This window comes from Rhyacophila brunnea, unplaced genomic scaffold (assembly GCF_057557595.1).
Source record: "Rhyacophila brunnea isolate RB1 unplaced genomic scaffold, BYU_Rbru_1.0 scaffold_12, whole genome shotgun sequence".
Lineage (NCBI taxonomy): Eukaryota > Metazoa > Arthropoda > Insecta > Trichoptera > Rhyacophilidae > Rhyacophila > Rhyacophila brunnea.
Genome location: NW_028232774.1, coordinates 25,705,636 through 25,729,739, shown reverse-complemented (window position 1 = coordinate 25,729,739; position 24,104 = coordinate 25,705,636). Strand labels below are relative to the sequence as shown.

General features: G+C 31.8%; 1 protein-coding gene across 1 annotated transcript; it reads left to right on the top strand.

The window, feature by feature from the left end:
* Window positions 1-1,425: 1,425 nt before the first annotated feature.
* Window positions 1,426-17,447, top strand: mRpL39 (mitochondrial ribosomal protein L39). Its single transcript, XM_085961094.1, has 7 exons — window positions 1,426-1,564; window positions 2,455-2,634; window positions 7,800-7,900; window positions 8,052-8,196; window positions 12,922-13,143; window positions 14,210-14,442; window positions 15,976-17,447. Exons 1-7 carry the CDS (start codon window positions 1,483-1,485, stop codon window positions 16,051-16,053), a joined length of 1,041 nt encoding a protein of 346 aa, XP_085817220.1. The 5' UTR covers window positions 1,426-1,482; the 3' UTR covers window positions 16,054-17,447.
* The last annotated feature ends 6,657 nt before the right edge of the window (window positions 17,448-24,104 follow it).

Below are 24,104 nucleotides of genomic sequence, written 5' to 3'. Positions count from 1 at the left end.
TCATTCCTTATGAAAAGGATTGCTCGCGAAAAGACATGGAAATGTGTGTAGGTGTTAAAAGGATCTTCAGACAGAGTGTACTTTTTTTAGTTTGCATCTTAAGTTTGTTTTAATACCGTAAAACTATGTTACGTTGTAAAACTAATATTTTTCTTTTGTATATTAATTAATAACCATGTCTTTGCTTTTTCGTATAAGGTGGTTGTTAGTAATTTTGAACAATCACAAACACCCAGGCTTTGAGAAAAACACATAAATATTGTGTGTCCCGACCGGGAATCGAACCCAGGAACTCTCGGGTGGAAGGCAAGCGCCTTAAGCCGGAGCTCCATTGGCACGCAAGTCAGACGATTTACAGTCTTCGGACTTTTTTTTCGCGTGGAGCACCCCAGGTCTGCGGACTTTTTAATACGCAGACCAGGCTCGTTGGATTTCAAACATGTTTGATATTTTACTCTCCGAGTTGCTAGACTTCGTCCGTCGATCGCAATGCAAATTCGATTTGCCATTAATACGCAATCATTCGGACCGCAAAAAAATCTGTAATTGTTTTAAACATTTTCATTGATTTATTTGTTAATTTACACATTATAAAATGAGAGATTTACCAATTATTTTTTTATTTGTATTTATGAAATTCATAAAAGAAAACGTAAATCTTATGTTGTTTTCACTGCTATATTATTTTACGCAAGTCTACATATAAATAACACAAAATTATAGGGTTATCAGAAGACATTACGATAATCGCAATTTTTGACTTTTGACAGCTCGACTTTTTTATTCTTTCATTGATCAGTAGCAGGGCATAGACAAATCGGACGATTTATTGTCCTCGGACTTTTGGCTCGCCAATTGAGCGCTGGCATAAAAGCAAACGATAGTGAAGTCAGTGCTGCCAACTAAAATTTTCAAAATTAAGTAGATTTTTTGATTTTTTCTTCAAAATATCAGTAGATTGACAAAAATGTATGAAATTCAACGATTGTATTTGGTGAAAGCGTGCAAATTGACATAATCTCACAAGTGTCTTTTAAAAAATCATGTAAAAAGTGACTATTATTCATCACAAATATCATAATTTCTTCTTTACCCGACAAAAATTTCAGTAGACATGGCAACACTGAGTGAAGTAGCCGCTTACAGTAGTACCAACAGACTTTTTTCTGTTTCGTATTGCTTCGTATGAAAATTATGATATTAATATGTTCACTCTCCACAATCTAATCTCTTTGGCTAACATTTTTACGATTGTGGAATACAATTTATTATTATTTTGTCAGAGTCAATCAAAGAGATTAGACTGTGTGCAATGTCAATAAATAATTATTTTGAAAAAGTTTTTTAATAGATGAAGAAGAAGACAACATTTCACAGCTGTCATAAGTTCAGTGTTCTGAGCATAGATAATATACATAAAATATTAGTCTATGATTGCAATTTTATCCGTTTTCTGTCGGAAAGACTTGTTTCGTTAATAAAATGAAGAGAAGTATTGCATTTATAACCAGAAAAACTAACACCACTTTCAATGAGTGCTTGGGTGCTCAAAATCTTCACAAAAGTAAGACTTATAATTATTATGTTAAAGTAATGTGAACAAATTTTAGGTTAGATCATGAAAAGTAATTGGTATATTTCAACAGTACTTCAAGGTACCCGTATGAATAAAAATATTACGTTACTCTTCCAATATACATTTTCTGTTTCCCATATTAGTTTATATTGACAACATTTCATAAATTTTACATGTCAAAATGTTGTATAGGTACCTACATATTAAATATCTAGTATAAGGCATATTTTTTCAGCTAAGCCCCAAATAATATAATATACATTCCAACTTGGTTATTACGAGGAAGATGGGACTGACTCTGAATTTGCTCGTTATAAGCGTTACTCGTTATATCAGAGAATAGGTATTTTTAAATGAGCGATCACCATTACAAAAAAAGTCGAAAATAAAAATCTGAAAACCATCGTAAAAATCCCCGAAACAAGTATGGCATTCATAAACTACAAAAGAAGTTGTTTATTGTAATGAACGCTGGTAGGTACCTACGAACTTCACAAACCTTGGATTTTTCAACCATATGCGTGGATACTTTTTATTATTGTCGGCTAAACACCAATTAGGTAGGTACTTAGACACTTAACTAGTGTCATAAACGTAATCCGACCCTGGCGGCATCCTGTCTGATCTGATTTTATTGCTTAGGGTCGAAATGTTTTTAAACGATCGACACATTAACAGTATTTTAGCTCGCTATATCCGATAAGTTGCTCATTTATAACAGTAAATAAATGTATGGAGAAAATCATATACCCAAATGTCAATGAATGTTTCCTTATTACATCTGAGATTTCGCTATGTCCGAGATCATAATAACCGAGTTCAACTGTAATGATTTCTTAATAATTCTGTATGTTTATTATAGAGGTATTTACTTTCAGGATATTCAAGCTCAAATGAAGCAATCGAAAGAAGAAACCATCTTTTTAGCTTGGAACAAAAGAGACAAACGGAGGCTGTAGGAAGAATAGAGAAAATAGAAGTAAAATATGTAGGACTCCCTAAAGAAACAACTTTAATCATGAATAAAGACATGTCGACACCCTTTGACTGTGCGAGACGTAAGTATCTACCATTACTGGATGTCCAAAATTAAAATATTATACTTGGTATTTTTACTGGCTCAAACACAAAATGCCAAACAAAACAATATCGTATTAAGTAACTGAAAATGCTTATTTGTCATTGAAACTGCTCTCGGTCTGTAAATTAAAAATGGAAAACTTACTTATGACATAATTATGAACAACTATTTTATCAGCTCAATAGCTGTCCATACACGGCGAGTTCAAACCTCCCAGGTTGAGCATACTTCTGTCAAAAACTGTACGTCAGCGGCCACACCTTGGATCAGTTCAAACTGCAGTATTAAAATGTTTCAAACTGTCATCGAACGTATCTATGTAAGTACATAGAGTTTGTGCCAAGCGTCAGAAACGGTAAAGGTTAGGTTCGCGGAGATAATACACCGATAGTGTTTAAATTGTTTTTAAGTAGGGTATACTTGAACGATATTGATACACTAATACTTGAGTAGTTTGGTATCAAAGCCGGACAAATGCCACCCCCCTACTCCCTACTGGCCACTAAATTCATGTTTTAATTGATTATAGTTACAGTAGTGCAAGTGATACTCTTTTCAAAAATCTATCAAAGTATCAGGAACGGTGACCGGACATAACAGAACATGACAAAACAGAACAGCCAGGAGAAAAATGAAACATTAATTTTTGTGGAATCTATTTATTAATTAAATTTTAAACAAAATACATTTACTTATATATAAATATTTAATAATTAAAAAAAAAACAATTTTTAAGTGAAATCATCAAGGTATAATATGAGGCGTGTAGTTTCAAAAACAACTTACTCCACTACTTGACGAAAATGAGTTATGAATGCCAAAATCTAAAGGAGAAGTTTTTGAACAAGTATTTTTTGTATATAACGACCTAATAGCATTCAATCTAGTAGAAAAATCAATTTCAAAATCGCTATTGGTTACAAAAGAAACTTATTCCAGGAGTGTCGCAAACCATTTTTCACTTATTCCAAATTTACCAATAGGAAGACTGCATTTGCAATGGCGTCTTTCAGTTAAACAGTAAACACGGTACGAAATTGCTCACCAAATTTTAGATGAAAAAACAGTGTTACAAGCCAATTAATATAATTATTAGTTGTTTAATATCATCATGGATGTGCAAGCTTCACCTGTAATACCCGAAAATGCCAGAAAACGAATACGTCACACGGAAAAATGAAAAAGAAATATCGTCAAAATTCGACAGTAAGTTCCTTATGTTACTGTCAATGTACTCTAAATAAATAAGTGAGAGAAAACACATAATTTCCAGAAAGTGAACGAATGTTTGTTGAATTGTATGGAATATTTTGGGGTTTGATGAAAAGTTTTTATAAAACACGGGTAGGTACGGAACAAAATTATCCACTTTGGAGAATTTTAATGCTGATTTGGCCAAGTTTTCGTGTTATTTTTGGAAGTACATAGATATTATTATAATTATTTAAGTATTATTTTCAAGCGAAAAAACTATCATTGGTACCATGGCACTAAATTATTAATGCTTTCAGTTTACTAAGTATATAGGATAAGTATTTTTAGTCTATCTATAACTATTTAAATTTGATTAACCACTTATACTTTGTTTTATTGTGATAATTCCTTATTCTGTAATAATTGGCATTTTTACTATATCTATACGCACAGCGAAGGAAGTCACAATATTTTTATTTAAAGAATCCGTTCATCAGAAATAAATAATATTATTAATGGTACTAACTACTAAGACTTTCGTAATGCGATTTTTAACAATCGTATGTTTGAAAATATTTCGGGCGTCTTCACGAATTCCTATGCATCAACATTAATTGCACGTCGTGTTAATTTATTGATATTTTAATTATTTTTCGTCCGAGGGCCGTAAAATTTATTCTCAAATGAGGATAAGTAATATTGTTTAATATATATTTAAACAAAAAGTCAACAGAAGCTTGCTTCGGTGACAAGTGTCTTAGCAATTTTATGTTATTTCGTAATTTGAGTATCACGGGTTAGGTTATAACTACTCATATATTTTTTTATATAATATTATTATAAATTATTTACTTACCTAATTCTCATTGTAAAATAACACTTTCTTTATATTATATAATATTATAATATTGTTTGAGTACTATTTCCTAACTAATGTTTGTTGTTTTTGTTATAATAATACAAAATCGGTGCGTGTACTTATATACGCGCGTGCGCGTTAGAAGTTATACTTCTTTGGCGTAACAAAACAAAACGTGGTGACTTAGAATCAGGTTCATAAAATAAATAAAAAAAATTCTTTCGTTCATCGAACTATCCAAATTGTTTGTCTTATTGGTAGGAAGTTGAAATGGAACATTTCGAAAGTTTGGAGTAGTTTGTATTCTTTAATAATAAACACATGGTACCTACACTTTATAAATTAAATCTTCATTTTAATCCCCTAATTTTAGAGTACAATTATCTCTTGGACATTAAATTTCTTATTCATATTACTGTCTATATATTTATATATATATATATATATTTATTATGAAGGTTTTAATTATCTTGTTAAATTAAACACTCGAAAAAACGGGCCACTTATTGGAGTGCCACTGGTTTAAAATTATTTTATTGCGTTATTCTGTAATTATTAATATTATTCAATATTACTATTTTAATTATCTTATTAAATTACACACTCGAGAAAAAGGGCCCCTTATTGGAGTACCGCTGGTTTAAAATTATCTTGTTGCTTTATTTTGTATTTATTAATATTATTTACTATTACTATTTTAATTATCTTGTTAATTTACACACTCAGAAAAGGGGACGCTTATTGGAGCGTCGCTGATTTAAAATTATTTTATTGCGCTATTTTGTAATTATTAATATTATTCAATCTTACTATTTTAATTATCTTATTAAATTACACACTCGAGAAAAGGGGGCCGCTTATTGGAGTACCGCTGGTTTAAAATTATCTTGTTGCTTCATTTTGTATTTATTAATATTATTTACTATTACTATTTTAATTATCTTGTTAATTTACACACTCAGAAAAGGGGACGCTTATTGGAGCGTCGCTAGTTTAAAATTATTTTATTACTTCATTCCGTGATTATTAATATTATTTAATATTACTATTTTAATTATCTTGTTAAATTACACACTCAAGAAAAGAGGCCGCTTATTGGAGTGCCGCTGGCTTAAAATTATCTTGTCGCTTCATTCCGTATGGTGATAATACCCCGATCACGTGATTATGTCGCACTTTCGTAACGGTGTGCGCGCGCAGCTCTCAATTATTGTACCCTCTACTAAACGCGCCAAAAGAAGTATAACTTCAAAAATATTATTTTGTATCAAAACCATTTTAATAGGATGTCCCTATGCCTAAATGTCACAAAACAGTGAAATAATTTGAATGACCAATTTTATTTAACTAATTTCAAATATTTTAAAATTAGTAACCCAGAATAATTATTTTGAATGGGTACGAATATTCACGACTTTTCCTGCAACATTTAACATGACAATTTTTTTAGTGGTTTTTACAAACGCAATTTATTCCAAATGTGTTAGTTTCAAATATAACTTATTCCAAGTTTCAGAAACAAAAGTAACTTACTCCAAATACAATATTAGAAAAAACCTACTTTTAAGAACATTTTCATAGTTTTTAGCATTGAGATTTCCATTTCAAAGTGTAAACTACAATTTTCAACAGAAATAACAAAAAAATATGTAACATCAACACCGTAAACAGTTTTTTGTTGTTTGTCAACAATATGTAAAAGTGGAATAAGTTGTTTTTGAAACTACACCCCTCATATATACTTTCATTATTTTTTTTTATAATACCGTTATTTTGAAAATAATGCATTTTTTTAGTATATAAAATTGTATAATGTAATCACTGCATGTTGGCCATTTGACGTAAATACCTCAATTTATCTGTTTGATTTTGATAATCATGCATGACTATTGCCACTCAATTACTAAGTGTCTCATACTTTTTCTTTATAACTTCAATTGCGCAACCTTAAGGCGAAGTCTTCACTGAGCCTTTTTTAAAGAGGCACCTAGCGGAAAATTACAAAGCTTGCAATTTGAGACATTTTTTGATAATTTACAATTTCAACTGTATTAATGAATAAATATGTATCTGAAAACATTAAAAAGAAAATATTTTTTATTTTAAGTCTAGAGCTAGTAGCTAGTAGCTAGAATCTACTTAAAATATCATGGCTGCCGGCTTTGCGGTTGTGTGCTGACGTCATTCTAAAATAGAGGATGTCTGTCAGTTTTTTTCGAAATAAAGGTGTTGCAGTTCCAAAGGAAAATTATTAATTTTAATCAATAGAAATGGACTCGAGTAATGTTCGAAAGCTTCTAGCTAATCCCAATGAGTGGAAAAGAGCCAAAGAAAAGACATTAAAATTTCCATACACATAATTAATAGTTTTAAAACTTTCCATGTTTTCTTATTTTTATAATGAAAATAATTTTTGAACTACCCTAAAATTTTAATAAAAAAAACGACACTATATAAAAAATGGACACTTACAGGTCTGTCTGTATCACAAACGGATAAACACCAAAGTTTTTTTGATTTATTATATTAACTTTGATTTCTCGGATTTATATACAAAATATATCTGTATGACCGTCATTGCATATTGACCTGCAACCCAAACTCGCCGTGTACAGGCAACATTTGATTTCCAAGTAAAAATTCTTAAGTCGGGTTAGATACAGCTGAGATAATCGCATTTATATTATTATCACATCGCAGTTTTCCAAATACTGTGGTTTCAAATTGTCCCTGCCCCAGACACAGTTCGCAACAGGGTATCGCGGATTCTAGTTGGGAATCACTGACTGCAATGTAAAATGTACTTTTTTAAGCAAAATGTGTACTGTACTTATAAAAACTTAGAAAGAGCACTAATGATCATTTCATAATGCAATCGAAAGCAAACAACAACCAAAAAACACGGTAGATTATCATTTTCACACAAAGTTTTCTTTGCAGGTAGGTATTTTTTTCTGGTTTGGACCGATATCGTGTTGTGGCTCGCGTGATGAGTGCCAACAAACGTCATTGTTGAAAAATCTTTATTTTTAGATGTTTTTAAATCTTCTTCTAAATCAACTAACATTTATTATCCAATTTGATTTCAGATTTGGGCTCTGTGCACATGCAAAAAAGTGCATTGGCCCTAATAGATGGCACCACTGTATGGGACATGCACCGACCGCTCACTCAAAACTGCACTTTGGAGGTTTAACGCTTATTTATACATTTAATATCAATGACTTTCATTAATGTGTCCCAGTGGACACAAAGATTTTATATTAGAGGCAGTGCTTATTAATAACTTCAATGTTGATCGGTCAATGGCCATTGATTTTCTTATTATATTTGTTTTACAGTTGTTACACTTTATGGTGGCCGACTCTCTTCAATTATTGAATAAAGCATTTTGGCGGACCTGCTCCTTCGCCTTGGGAGCTGTGATTTCTTCAGCTTTCAAAAACGACTACGGAGTACAGCTTCACAGCTTCCCTGCACCAGACGGTTAGTCTACGCCAGCGTATTCCTGTTAAATGTAGTCACGAAATTCTTTTATATTTTGTACAACATAACAAAACCACGAACATACTTTGGCACATAAAAAATGTGCATAATTTTCTCTTATTTGTAGGTTTTTTCAATCAAAATTTTCATTTTTCCATAACTTGGTTGCTTCTCATTTTTTCATTGACTTATTCCTTTTTTCTACAAATTCAGGAAAGAAGATTTAACTGTTTCAGACATGTTTTACATTTATTGCTACATATTATATCTCCCAAAATGCCGAAGTGGTATTTTATTTTCTTTACTGTTCCAACTGAATTTAAAATGTCAATATGGTAAATCCTCGATTTTGCGATATCGATTAAACAGACAAAAATTTCCAGTGCATCTCACATGATTTATGTAAAATAGTCTACGCATTTAAATCCAAGAATCACTGCACTCGTAAACAATGTTCGGTGCATGATTAGCATGTGATATGAGATTGTGTACAAGAGCCCATACAATTGGGCTGCTTTAGATGGCTGGGCCTAAGATGGACAATTCGATTCACGCATGACAAAAATAAAAAGCCCAGTCGACCTGCAATATGGAGAGATGAATTTAAAGACCCTCAGTATTCCGGAGGAAAGGAGCTTTAGATCAGTGGAAGGCTGTTAAAATTCGACATAAATAGTGAACACTAAACTTTGTCAGTCATACTTCTTTGTTTTCATTGATTTAAGGGCGGACGTGCTCAGCATGGGTCAAAATGGAACTTCTATTTTCAAAGCATGATCCTGAACATTCCTTAAACATTGTAGATAATCTATTTATATAATTTTGAAGCCTTATTATCCTTTATATTTATTTTAAACATTTGATGACTGCATAAAGTATTTTTATTACATAAAATAGTATTCTTTTAAACCTCTCGCTCTAATGTTTTAGAATATAGTCATATTTCAGTACATAAATGTGCAGTGGTGTTAAGATTTTTTACATTTATTAATTTTTAAACGCATTTATAAAACCATCAGTATAATTTATGTCGACATTATTATGGTGAAATATTTACGATTAAAAATTATATTGATAATCTCTGTGATCCCAAATTTGACAAGAATTAGGCATTTTATTATTCAAAAAATGGGCAAGATTAACACATTTGAAGATAATTCTAAAGATACTGATTATAAGCTATGTCTTTGACCATTCAAATGTGATAAACATCCTGCGAATAATGATTGCTTTATAATAATTATTGACTTAAGAATAAGGTAGTGTTTTTTTCAAATACGACATTTCTTTTGGCATTCCCCAGTGGTTAAGCTACAACATACGACCGTAGCCATAAATTGACAAACTAAAACTGAAGTAGGGAGTAAGATCATGATAACGCGCGTGTTTGAACATGTACCGTTTAAAAAAAAAGATTTTTTTTTCGGTTAGGTACATGTTCAAACACGCGCGTTAACATGTTTAAAGAATGTCCAGGATCATGCTTTGAAAATAGAATAAAAGCTCCATTTTGACCTACGCTGAGCATGTCCCCCCCTTAAGAATACATATTACAGATGCTGTTGGTTAGTTTTTCATGGTTAGGTAAATTCATTAAGGCCTATGGGTTCATTCGTAAGAATCAAATTTGACGTAAGAGCCACAACAAAATAGCAATACGCGGAGCGCGCATAAAAAAACAAACAGCTTCTCTGGGAGTAGATACGAAATCAGAGGTTTTAAAAGTGTTGAATTAATAATATTTTTTTTCCTAACAAATTTTATAAACATTTTTGTGGTAGGTAGAATAAATTATAAGAATAAAAATAGTAGACCTCCAAATAAGAACCTCATATTATTGATATGCTGAATTTGTGAAGTGACACCTTTTCTTGAACCTATCATATTGTGGGTTCAAATTCAAATATTTTTCAAAAAAAAATCTAATACTTATGTATGTTTCTGAGGTGTTTCAAATTGGTATATTATTTATATATATCGGTGTGTATGAATACAAAAGTTATTCATTTTTTCATGAGCTCACATTACAAATTATAAGTTTAAAACATTCACAAGATGCATAAAAGATTTCTGTTATTATTGCGTTTTTATTGAATTATAAAAACATGACTCATAAAAGAAAGCAATTCAATGAATATTTACAACTTTTTACAATTTTTTTTAAATTTATTACGCAACAATCAAGATTTAAGAAACCATTATTATAATAACGTGTATTTGACGGCAGTACGTTTTGGTCGCCGCGGAGGATTTCGGAACATTAGTGTGTATAGAAAATTAATAATTGGTTCTTTAATTAGTGTACAGGCTTAACGGTATGTAATGTGTTAGAATAACTATTATAAATTATTATTTTTTATTATTTTTTATTTTTTTTTCTTTTCTATTGATAGCATCTAATATAATTATGATATTGAGGGTTTCTTATATCCATCGACCGTGTTAGTCTAGGATCAATGAGTTCAGGCAATATACAATTCATATAAATCTTGTCAGTTGTGATGTAAAGAGTAATATTGTTTTTATTATTCAATGAACTAGGTTCTTACCTCAATATATTTTTTACTTGTGTTAAATAATTACTAATAAATGCCTAAGGTGATTCCATTCAATTCAACTCGGCATTAAATATATTAAATTCTAATGGATTTAAGTTTTGTACTATTTCATTTGAGTCGTTTTATGCGATCCTGGTTTCGCCTTTCGACATCGTCAGGCACTATGCGCACTCATCAAATACACACTGACAACGAAAGCAGCTAATTCTCACTTAACAATAAATTAATACAATAAAGTAAGGTAAAAACTTTATCACCTACCTATTAAGTCAAAGTGCACAATGAAAAATTTAACAAACAATTAATTATGAATAGTTGAATTGTGGCAGTATGAAAAAAAAAGATTTTACCACAAACCATCTGAAAAATACATACATCATAAAACATATACGTGATTTTCTGCCCCAAAACACTTATTTTATTATTATTTTGACGATTAGGAAAATTATGACACATGTTTCAGTGGCCATTACTATGACAGCATTCGAAAACGTATTTTACTTTAAATTTTCTACAAATTTACTATTTGTGACATAAACCACTTAAGATCGATAATAAATAGACCTTGAAAAATAATATTATTTTGTTTCTATTGATAATGCCAATAAACATACTCCTGGATACGTCCCTTTGAAAATAACAAAACATGGCGACCCAGGTACATAAAAACTGTATTAAGTACATGCAAAGTTTTTCAAATCGTTTAAAGCCCAACCAAGTAGGTATTTATCAAAATAATTAAAGTCCACCTATATTTTATCTAAACTGCTCAAGTCCAAAATATTTTTTTTTATAAATGTTGCACCGAACGAATACCTTTAGGACTTCTTTGTAGCCATCGTGGTTATAAGATTCAATTATCTTACAATATCTCACATGCTGCAACCATTTGTATTACAAGATAATAAATAATATAATATAACTACATTTTTCTCAGTTTGACATTCACTGGTATTTTATGATGTTTGATTTGTCAACACAAATTATAACACCTGGTCTACGTCATGTGGTCTTGCCAATTTGATTGTTACTGCAATGCGAGTAAAGGTCATTTTTCTATGAGGAAAAAAAAGACGTCCTCACCCGTTGAAATTTAGAAGCCTACTAAGGTTAGAAATGAGAAATTAGAAAAATTATATGGATTAATCGATCAAATGGTCTCTTTTTGTTAATTTTGCAAAATAATTATATATCTAAATTGTCTGAAAATAGGATAAATACATGAAAACGTACGACGTGTTTTGGTAATATAGCGTCACTAATTGTACCGAATTTATAGGGTTTTATTTATTTTTTCATTGTTAATTATTATTTATAGTATTACGGAAATGTTATATTATAATAAAAAAATATTTTTATTGTGCAGTATATATTATTTTGTGAGAAAAAATCATTCAAAATTGGCTGATGTATACTCAAACTAAAATGGCTTTAAAATCTTTATTTTTCTGAAATTAAAAAAAGTACGTGAGTTAATCAATGAAATGTATTGTTTTACCCATTTCTTTCATACAATATATACCTGCAAAACTATTATTAAGTTCAAAAATTCACTGTGGCGTGACAGTCGTTTTGGCCAATTTCGAAAACAGGACCGACTATTTGTCATTTATTTTAAAAAGTAAAGCGAATCAGAAAATTTTAATGACACAAAAAGTGTTATTTGAATATTATTTATTAGATTTTAAATAAATAAAGTGTTTATTATGTGTCAATTCGTGTTAAACGTCCTTGCCATTTCCACGATTCTGAGAAGACAGGAAAAAACGGGTCCAATGGCCTTAAGCCCTGCCTAACCAAACCATAATTGATAAAAAATATTCTTCTATCTATAAAATATTTTTTGACTATTATCTACGATGGCTTGGTTAGGTAGGGTTTAATTGAATTTAAAAACTAACAAATACTATCTACACATTGTAGTCTTAGTTCAATGAAAACAACTACGTTTGACTGACAAAGTTTAGTGTACACTATTTATGTGCACAGTGAACCGCCTACCTCCGCCATTCGCCTCAGCTTTAGATAGACTTGGGTGGAGGCGGATACCAAGATAATAATGGGCTTCTAGCGCCAAGAAAAAGAATCTGACTTCTAACAGCAGCATTTATTCAGGCATACATATCAGCTGCGCAATAGAGATGTATAATGTTTGACATGTTTGCAGTACGCTCGGGTTCATTCGTGTACGATGCGCAGCTGAGAGGTCTGGAGGACTGGAAACCGTCACAGCTGGAGTTGCGCTCCCTGAGCGCGTCACTGGTCAAACTGGCCCGTCAGGACCTGCCCCTGGACAGGCTGCGCGCGCCTAAGGATGTGGCCCTCGCTATATTCCAGGACAACGAGCACAAGACCAAACAGATTCCGGGCATCGCTAAGAAAGATGAAGGTCAGTAAGATTAATTTAAATACACCTGATTCTCTTCTTGCCTTATGCGCACATGACAATAAACAGGCAGATATTAATATGGACTAATCCAATGGGGTGCAGAAGATTAGGCCGGCCAAAAATACGCTGGCTAGATGGAGATACTCTTTTTACATGTTTTTTTGCAATGATTTTAAATAATATTTCGATCTATTAATTATATTTCGGAATACAACAAAAATGCTAGAAATGTCAAATTCATAATACAAGTAGAAAAGTCTTTAAAAATGTTTTATATTTTATATGTATGCTTTATAAACAGCGCTCGAAATGGACAGGAGTGCACCGGAGTGCCAAACTGGGTCGTAAAATCACCAACATTGTCGTTCTGTCTCGTGGAAAATATATTTTTACCATTTGAACTAGAATGGCCATATAACGAAAATCTAACACATTTATTTGTATAAAACACATAAAATTAGATATGTAACTATTTTAATATTTTCAGAAAATTAACGAGCGCTCCGGTACGTAAAATTTTCCATTTCGAGTATTTTTATACGATATATAAAAGTATTTTTTTTTTAAATGTTGCTTATATACTAATAATATATAACATTTTTTAATACTTTATTTTGAAAGTATACCTATAAAAGAGAAATCAGACATTTTAATTATTGACTTACCATCATTTCTCAAAAATGTAAACTGCCGTTTAGAGCCCTCATGTATAATTCCATATAGATTATTTTATTCATGATGCTGTTTTCGTTTTTCGATATCTCCAGACCCGTTGAAGTGTGTTGTTTCAGTTCGTATCAGATCACTGAAGTTTGAAAGCTGTTTCCTCTCGCATGCTAGCATTCCAAGACTGTCTTCTTTTGTCAACCTCAGTTGTTACAGCTACATATTCTCTCTAGTATCTAATACTTATCATCACGTATGCCGTACGGGTCTCACGCAAATACTCCACCACCCTTCCTTCTTTGAACATATTGTGCTCTCCATAATTCTATAGTGAATCTCCCCTTTGGTGACTTAAACTGTGATCTTATTAAAATGCAACTAAATACTCTGTGATTTTCAGGATATGTGACATTATACCGGGTCGGTGACCACATAGACATTTCCCGTGGGCCCATGGTCGGAAATCTGGGATTGGTCGGGCGAGCTACCATCGCGGCCGTGCATCAGATGAAGAAGCAAGATGGCCAGGAGCCGTCCGACATGCTGTACAGATTCCAAGGTGTCGCCCTACCAACTGGAATCATCATCAATCATGTTGCTTATAACATTTTGGAAGAACGAGCCGCAAAACTGGTCAGTTGATTTATTTCATTATATTATTTGTATTATAAATGCAAACACCAACCCAACAAACAACAGTACAGCGAAAATGCCAACTGTTGAGAGTAGCATAGATAATCTTTTCATACCATATACCTACATACTTTTTTGCATTATTTCAGAATAGTACAGCTAAAACTAAAACATAAGTAAAGGCAAAACATATTCTCAATCGTATTAGGCTCGGTTCAGACACGGCGGATTCCGCCCGGAGTCAATTTGTACTAGCTTTCGGATTCCGCGCGGGATCCATTTTTTGCAGTTGACTAGCGGATACAGAAGCTAGTTCAAATTGACTTCACGCGGATCAAACCGCCGTGTCTGAACTGAGCCTTACAGTAGTAAGATGAAACCCTGGTACGCACATAAAATGCTTGATAGGGAAGGGAATTGAAACAATTAATCTCTGTAGAAGTAATCATTACAATCTTTCAGCATCCATAGCTCACCGAGGTATGAATAATGATTCTAAATGTGAATGTTGAAGTGACAACGATGATATAAATTACATTATACGACTATGTCCGCTTCATGATAGTCAAAGACAAAGGCATCTTGAAAATTGAAGAAGTCGACATATCAGGTAGTTTTGAGAAAAATGAGAAAAACTCATACATCTATTAAATCTGTGAACTTTATGTATTTAATATTTAATTCATACATTCTAAAGAGTATTTTGGCTTATCCATTTTAGGGGTATTTGAAAACCACACCCAACCATTTTAGCGGGTTTTGAAATTTACCCAAATTTTTTATCATACGTATTGACGGTTTTTGGCGTTTTTGAAAATTCAATCTTTGGCCATCATAGGAACAAAAATATCCTTCTAAATACATATATAATTCAAAATCTTTCTAAAATCGTTTTAGGGGGATTTGAAACTAGGCGCTTCATATGCATATGTGATTTCATGAAATAGATTCGTATTGCGGTTTTCTGTTACTATTTTCGTGCTGGGATAATTATTCAGTGGCTTGATTTATATTTTAAGGGAGAGAACAGAGTTTTTAAGTCATAATTTAGCAATTTTGTGTTTAAAATTACTATATAGCGTGTTGAAATTTTTGTTGCGGAATCAATGTCATACCACTTAACGAAGCGTCGTCCGTCTGATGAATCTGATACACAGTTGGACAGACGTCTTGCGAAGTAATATTTTTAATGTAAATTGTCTCGTTAGAGATTGAATTTCAAAATAAATCAACAAACAGAATAGGTTATCTATAGTTAAATGTTATTATGATCTAAAAAAGAGACTATTACCGCTTTTGTTCATAAAATAACCCTTGAAAATTGGAAAAATAAACAAATTTAAATATAAAAATATTTTATATTCATATAAAAATTACTATCTTTTGAAAGATTCATACAATATTAATTATTATGAAAACATGTGTTAGTTGCAAATTTTTGTGTTTCACTCACAGTACCCTCTCAATAATTAGTGAAAAAAAGTATTTTGTTTACTTCTCATTTACAACAGCAAATTTATTATCAATTTTCAGAATCATGCCAGATCACCTTTTGAATCTTCATCAACTGAAGCAGACGATGGACAAATTGCATCGCGAGCAGTTGCGTGATTGGAAAAATTTCAGTCACCCCACTGAATACAATAGACATTATAGTTTTAGAATGTGAATAATATGTGTGATACAATAATTTTCCTTTTTTTACGGAACGTTGAGAACCAAATTTTAACAATCCTACACCATAGGTAGGGAACATGTGGATCATCCTAATTTTGCATTTTTTTAATGTTAGTATACAGTAGTAGAATTTTTGCAATATGATGGAACATTTTGAATTGCATCTAATTGAAGTTTCTTGAATGTGGCTTCATTAGGTTACAGCGAACTTATTGCAGCCTTCCGATGAGAAATGGTTCCGCGCCCATGCCCTACACTATATTAATATTATGTATTTGAAATATTTATAAAACTTGAAAGCATAAAGTATAAACACCACATTACCATGAGGTTTGATAATTCTAACTGAAAACTAGACATAGTTAAAGGGGCGGCGCCAAGTGAGAGAAAGTAATGCAATATTGTTGATCTAAATAAAGTCTATGAAAACAGTCGTAACAATAATTACATTTGCCCTATGCTGCGCACTTAAAGAAATCGCGTCTGCACATGATCATGGTTAAATTGTTCCATTATAATAGTGCCTGTACACGTGCATGGATTTACTGGCACCGATAGTGTGTAAATTACACTATCGTGATAATAACTGTTGACACGTGAAAATGCTGACTATTTCGTTAATATCATTCTTCAAGCATAATCAAGACGCGCTGTTGTTGTGCGGGTGCTATCTGTCAGGTTGTGAAAATCAGTTTACGTTAAAATGCGATGTAGTTCTTATTTTTTCCGTTGGGTTCGCCACTATATTTCTACTGCGCATGCGCAGATATCGTCCAAGTTTCAACAGTCACATGAAAATTTAGAAGCCGCTGAACTTTTTTGATCCATGCATGCAGTCTTGCAACTTGTAAGATAATAAGTGTTTTCACTTGTATTTTTTTGTTATTGCTGCGATAATATGTACTGCCAGCAGTAAATCCATGCATATGTAAATGGAGTATTATAATATCGTAGAAATTGTAAATGACTACTTAATAAACATTCGAAAGATTGTCATCCTTATCAGATACTATCATGAAAACAATCTGTTATTACACGCTAATATTCAGTTATTGTTTACTTTGAATTTAATTTAAATTTAATGATTAATTGATTATTTTTATCATTATACTAACACTGACGATGAGATTGCAATAACATGAATGCATTCACTCAACGGTCGGTTGTGGAACCGAAAATTCGCTGTGTCCTGTATTCAACAACGACAATAGGATATCCATTCAGTATTGTGTAAGTGCATCACGGTAATTATTCATTGTTTAATAAATATAAGGCAGTTGTTGATGTTAGTTGATCTGAATAAAAATAATCTGTTAATTTCGATGAAATACTTTTTTTATTATTTTTGACCTCTATCGATACTGTATACATATACATTTATTGTATAATACAGGGATGGCCAATGCGTCGATCGCAGACATAATACTACTCGACGTTCCAGCTCTTAAAATTCTTTGGTAGTAGCAGATGTTTTAATGAAACATAAGAAACCCTTCGAAGATGGTGAATTATAGAAAGAGGGTTTTATAAAGCCGGGGAGGCATTATTTAAAAAATTTAAAAATAAAACTGAAATAATGTCAATCAATGACATATCATTATCAAGAAGTACAGGCATGCGAAGAACACAAGTGAAGCTTAAACTTGAAAGAAATCCTACAGGAAAACATTAATAAATGTCAATTCCTATCCTTGCAATTTGTAGATTACACAGATATTGCACAACTATGCGTTGTTTTTATTCGATTGGTTTTTGGAGATATGTCTGCTTCAGAAGAATTATTAACAATTTTATCACTGAAGGAACGAACCGGAGGAGAAAATATATTTAATGCATTTAACCCTTTCTAAGCGTTACGAATCCCGACTTAGTACAACAGTGCGCGTTGTTATTTCAAGCATCAATAAATCGTAATAAATGTCAGTCAAACATACACAAATAGAGTAGTAAAAAATCGGAGTCAAGTTCAAAAATGATTATGACAGAACCTAATATTTTATGTGACTCTAAAAATAAACATTCGTCGCCTAAAACTGATAAGAAATCACGAACAAGATTTCTTCATTGAAAAAATGCCGGCTTACTCGAGCGGCGCCATGACACTTACGAAATGGTGCTGGACTAATGCGTCGATGACAGATTAACAAGTGTAAGAACAGTTCAGTATTATAGTCTACGGCTACGATTTCGACAAATATGTCATACACATAATGAATAATAATATGGTTTATGACTTTTATGAGCATTTTTGTTGAGTGTGTTAAAAAAATATCAGTCATAAATAGCTCATTTTTATAGCATCCAGGACATCTCAAACTGTGTAACTTTTATTTGAACTCCCATACACATTGCAGCACTGCAGGTCGAGTATAAATAAATCATCCTTGAGAACTACTGGCTATTTGAGAGTAATGTACTTACCACCAGTGCCTGGTTTGTACCTACCATTGACCCCGAACTGAATGGAATCGAATGACACATAGTTTATAACAAAACGGTTTATTTTTCGAATACCTATTAGGCTATTACAATTCGTAAAATATTAAATTTCAAACACTTTTTGCACTTCTAAATGCTTTATAGTCACCACAATTTTATTTTCAAGTTCATTTGTTTTTTTTTTTATTATATTACTTCAATAACCTGTGGGTCTATTCTATACTTATCGAACACTAAAGTGATAAATAGTATCAAACTTAGGGTAGGTTTGTATCAAAATATTAGCACTTATTGTAACAATTACACGAAGTTGGTTTTTATTGTTGCAATAAGTGCGATATTTCAACAGCAGCAAGATAGGTGCTGTTAAAATATAGCACTTATTGCAACAATAAAAACCAACTTCGTGTAATTGTTACAATAAGTGCTAACATTTTGATACAAACCTACCCTAAGTATGATAATATTTATTACTTTATCACTTTAGCGGTCGATAAGTATAGAATAGACCCACTGGTACTAGAATAGGTAATCTCTTATTTTATTATAATGACATGATAGTAAGTAACTCGAGTTATTTTCGACTATAAATATAAGAAGAATTCTCCATAAAAAAAAATAGTAGTCATGAATCAAACCCTTTTGAATAGTGTTACGAAAAAAATAATTCTCAAGTGTCTGTCTCACACCAGCAGACGATGATTTGCCGCGCAGTGTATAAAAATTCAGTAGCGCGGGACCTGGTGTAGCGTAATACGACAATTTCCGCATTTATGCGGGAACGGGCATCTGATTGTTCGTGTCTTTTCTTTATAAATGGCTGATAACTAGGGTAAATAAATAATTTTTGTCTGTTTCACCTAATTCTATAACCAGAAAATAGTATTTAAAAATGTTAATCAATGATAAACAAAGAGACATATTGAATCGCGGACTCCTAGGTATATTTAAATGACACCTTGTTCAAATTATTTTCCGAAACTATTTACTCGTGGATAATATAATAGCAGATAGGCGAATGAATGCAATCTCCAAAAGCATTCCTTTTGTAAAAATATTTTGTAAATTCACTTTGATCAATGTAAATTTCGAATATTCTATTTAACAGTTTACGCACCAAATAGTTTTTCAATCATTAAAAAACAATATAACTTATTATATCGCAAACTCGTATCGTTACAAACACGTCAGTCAAATGTCTTCGACGCACATGCACTAAGAAGCGATAAGACACTATATACGCGGCAAATTTGAATTGGCCCGATGACTGATATTTTTTTATTCAAGACACGCTCCCGAAAAATATTTATTTAAATTAGATAGAACAAAAGTTTAGGCTATCCATTGACAGATGTCAAGAGAAGGATGATTTCTGAATAAATTAAATCAATGTTCGAATTATTCGCGCCTGGCCGAAAGGAGTACTAGGCAAACGAAAATCGAAATGACTTTAGTCAGCTGACGCGCGGATGACTCGCGCGTATAGGCTGACTAAAGTCAGTTGCCGCGTTAGAAAGGTTAAACAGAATTGCCCTTGAGAATTGAAAACATGATTTTTTTATATGTGGTCCGGAATTGTTGGTCTACTAGCAATATACAAAGGTCGCCGACAATGCTTGTGTCAAATGTAAATGGTCTCTAAATTAAATTTAAATCGTAAACACGGTCGAATCCTGGGTCTGGCAAGTACACAAATTGTTTTTCAATTTGTGTGTGTCAGGGTATGGACCTAATAGGTTGAGCAAGTGGCTGACATCCATTTCTCGTAAAAAAAACAAAATCTGTCAATACAAACCTCCACTCTGTGTAGGCCCATATGATCCTATCAGGATCGGACATGGTCGAAAAAAAAAAAATATAGGTAGGTACGTAAATGTTACTAAATTCAATTTGTTAATCAGCTGTTTGGGAGAAAGTATTACAACCAATATGATGGTGACATTTTCAATTATGTGGTTGCCACAATACAAACTTAATAATATATTAATAACTTTTTAACATGAAATTTTCCGAGAATTAAACATACGAAGGATGTTGAAATGCATATCTACCTACATTTTTATTTCATGTGCTATCCAAAAAACATTAATAATGAATAGTATTTATTTTTAATGTGTAGGACCTACATATTAAAAATAATAGGTACTTATTGCGCAATTTTACTTTTATACAACTAGTGAAACAATAGGTAGGTAGTACCTACCATTATTGTATGTAAAGCCAATGGACGAAATAATTTATATCATGAGTGCCTAAAAATAATTATTAACATACAGTCACCACACACATTTATTTTTTATTCGCCAGTCGGGCTGGCAGGTAAAAAATAACGTCAGGGCTGTCGAAGACGTAATTATTTTGTACTTTTTAAGTTTTATTTATAATATTTATATTATTTAAGTTTTGTCCATCTAATATCCACTATGGTTCACGTAGTGGCATGGGCCTGTTTTTCTGGGGTCAACTAATTCAAAAATTAATTACCCATAATAGAATTTTTCCAGTTTTGGTTGCATTATATTCCAACTCATTTCCGATTTTATTAATGGAAATTTCTCGGTGTACATAGTAAACAAACCTACGAAAAAAAAAGACAGGAAGGAACACAGTGATTCATCGCAGTAAAAACTGGCAACCAAATTCGCCATTTTCGAAAGCGACGATTTTGCATAAACAAATATCACGTGGTCTGCACGTGTGCGGTAAACTTCGTATGTGTTTGTAATTTTGTGTATCATGCATTGTCGGCCATATTTTCCGGCCTTTCTGATTGCCGTGATTTTTTATTCGTAGAAACAAACAGCATTTTCTATTAGTTATATAAAGTCAACTTTGAGCTTTGAGCTGTGCTCACTCATGAATGTAATTCTTCATTTAAGTAAGTATATATAAATTTTGATTTTATCTTGCAGAGAAAACAGTTATCTGACCTTTTCACTATATTATATACATGCAAATATAATGTTTTCTAATAATTGATATGGATTATATAATATATTCCATCGTATTATTTTCTCGAAATCATAAAGATACTATAATAGTATTTGAGTATCAACCTATGTTCAATTTGAATTGGGTTATAATAATAATATACCCGTAGATATATCAATAGTATGTTTGCTACGATATCCACCCAAGTTATCAGTATGTACTTGCACAGGTTTGATTAAAAACTATGATGAAATTAACATTTTACAAATATTATATTATTTTGACAGCACTGTTTTCTGATCAGCGGACACGTGCAGGTGTTTATCAAAATGTAAGATTGTCGACAATAATAATAATGTAGGTTGACAATAATAATAATAATAGGTTTTTTTTTAAACGTACGACACCGAGGTCTATTTTATACTATATTTGAATACCGAGCTCTTCAGCCCCCCTTAATCGTACTCGATTTCCTATTCGTAAACTAGTATCGGTAACGACTGATGGAGCTATGCCCACTTTTATCAGTCATCATTGCATTATACACCAGCAATGGTTATGTTCAAAAGTGTTAAACCTGAATCACGTGATGGAAGTTGCTTTTATAATTGTGAATTAAATTCATGGTAAAGCTTTACAAAGAAGGCAATATTTCGATCATTATTAGAAGAATGTGGATCGGAAAATGGTGAACTTAAGTTGCATACAGATTGTAAGGTGGCTTAGTCGGGCTAAGTTTTTGAAAAGATTCAGAGATATGTTACCTGAAATTAAACAGTATTAAACAAAGAAGGGAGCATAATATCATCAACTACATGAAAAAATTTGGTTGCTTGATCTTATCTTTCTCTGTGACATTAGAGAATGATGGAAATATGGATTTGGATGAAAATAAAAAATTAATTTTAAAATTTCTAATATTCGATATACAAGTAAATTGTGTAACTATATCGAAATTACAGTCAATCTGTACTTATTTTTTTAGAAGTTGAAATACATAATAATTATTATAATATTATTGTCGTTAATTCGATTTTTTCGTATCGTTATTTTTTATATGTATAAAATATCTGTTTTTAAAATACGTATTTGAATTATAAAAACTGGGTTTTTATTGTTCTCGCATGATATAATTACAAGCAATATCAGTCGATGGCCATAAATAATTTTATCAACTAGTTGATTGATCCTAGAAAAAAAAGTGTGGCAAAATATATATGTACAAATGACGAGGGGTGGAGGTAGTCTGTTAAGATTCAACATAAATAGTGCACACTAAACTTTTTCAGTCATACATATTAGTTTTCATTGAACTAAGAATACAATTTGCAGATGGTGGTTAGTTTTTAAAATTCTAGTCTAATACCCCGTTTACATGTGCATGGATTTACTGCTGACCAACGTTCCCTCTAATTTTTATATTGTTTGTGCGGATTATCAACGCATCTAAGCAGTGTCACTCGTCACCCAGTGCGGTAAATTTACACCCACCACCCACAAACATACAGATACAATTTTTCATCAAAACTTATATTTTTAAGATATTTATTAATTTTGTAATTAACGTACAAAATTAGCATTTTTTGCACAGATATATCCGTACTTTCATCAACAATTAATGTATGAAACCGAGACTTCCGTAATTTGTCAAAAAATTATTTTTTAATGACTGCATTATAATGTATTCGACAAATTCGAATGCATAATTTTTACTATGCCAGCTTAGCTTTCGGGAATATCTGTGTATTTAGATACGTCATGATTATGAATATCTTGTGCAGAAAGCATGGAAGCATTTTTATTTTTTAGCCAATTAACATTTTGACCAGAATTTATGCGCTCAGCGATCTCAATCCTATTCTTTCGTTCTCCGGGTGTTTCCGTCATTATTTTCAAAAGTCCTCCTCTTTTCAAAATTTTCAATTTCGTAATAGCATCCCGGTGTACTTTTTGACCTATATGCATTTTAAAAGATACAACCTCCATTCAATCCACTTCTTCCAGACGTGAATTCTCCTTGCATTTTTGCTGCGGAGCATATGATGCATTTGACCCAATCATCTGTTTCCGAATGAGCAAATATATCACCAATTCTTATTTTTTGGAAATGAATTGAAGTTGGCATTTCTGTTTCGACGATTTCAGAGAGCCATTTCGATTTAAATTTATCGCCGGATTTCTTCTCAATGATCGCATTTGAAATATCACATCCACTCCTTTTTGATATTTTTAGGGGATAAGTTTTCTATAATAATTATTTCTAGATTAACACTATACGGTCCGCGAATTTTCGCGAAGAACCTACGCCAATATCCGGTATTTTTTAATGAAAATCAACAAATTTCGATCGCGATGTTAAAAATGATATAACTTTTGAACCTATTGATATATTTCAATAAAATTTTCAGAAAATACTTAAAATATATCAATGCATCAAATTGTGTCATTTATTCAACACTTGTTAACCTCTGGCCCGCGTTCCATAAAGGTAAAGTATATAATTTGTAAATTTTCGTATATTATTTATTATATGTTATTAGATTAGTTCAATTTGTTAAATATAATGTAAAGGAAACAGCCTATTGATATGAAGCATCACAATATATTATTTTTTA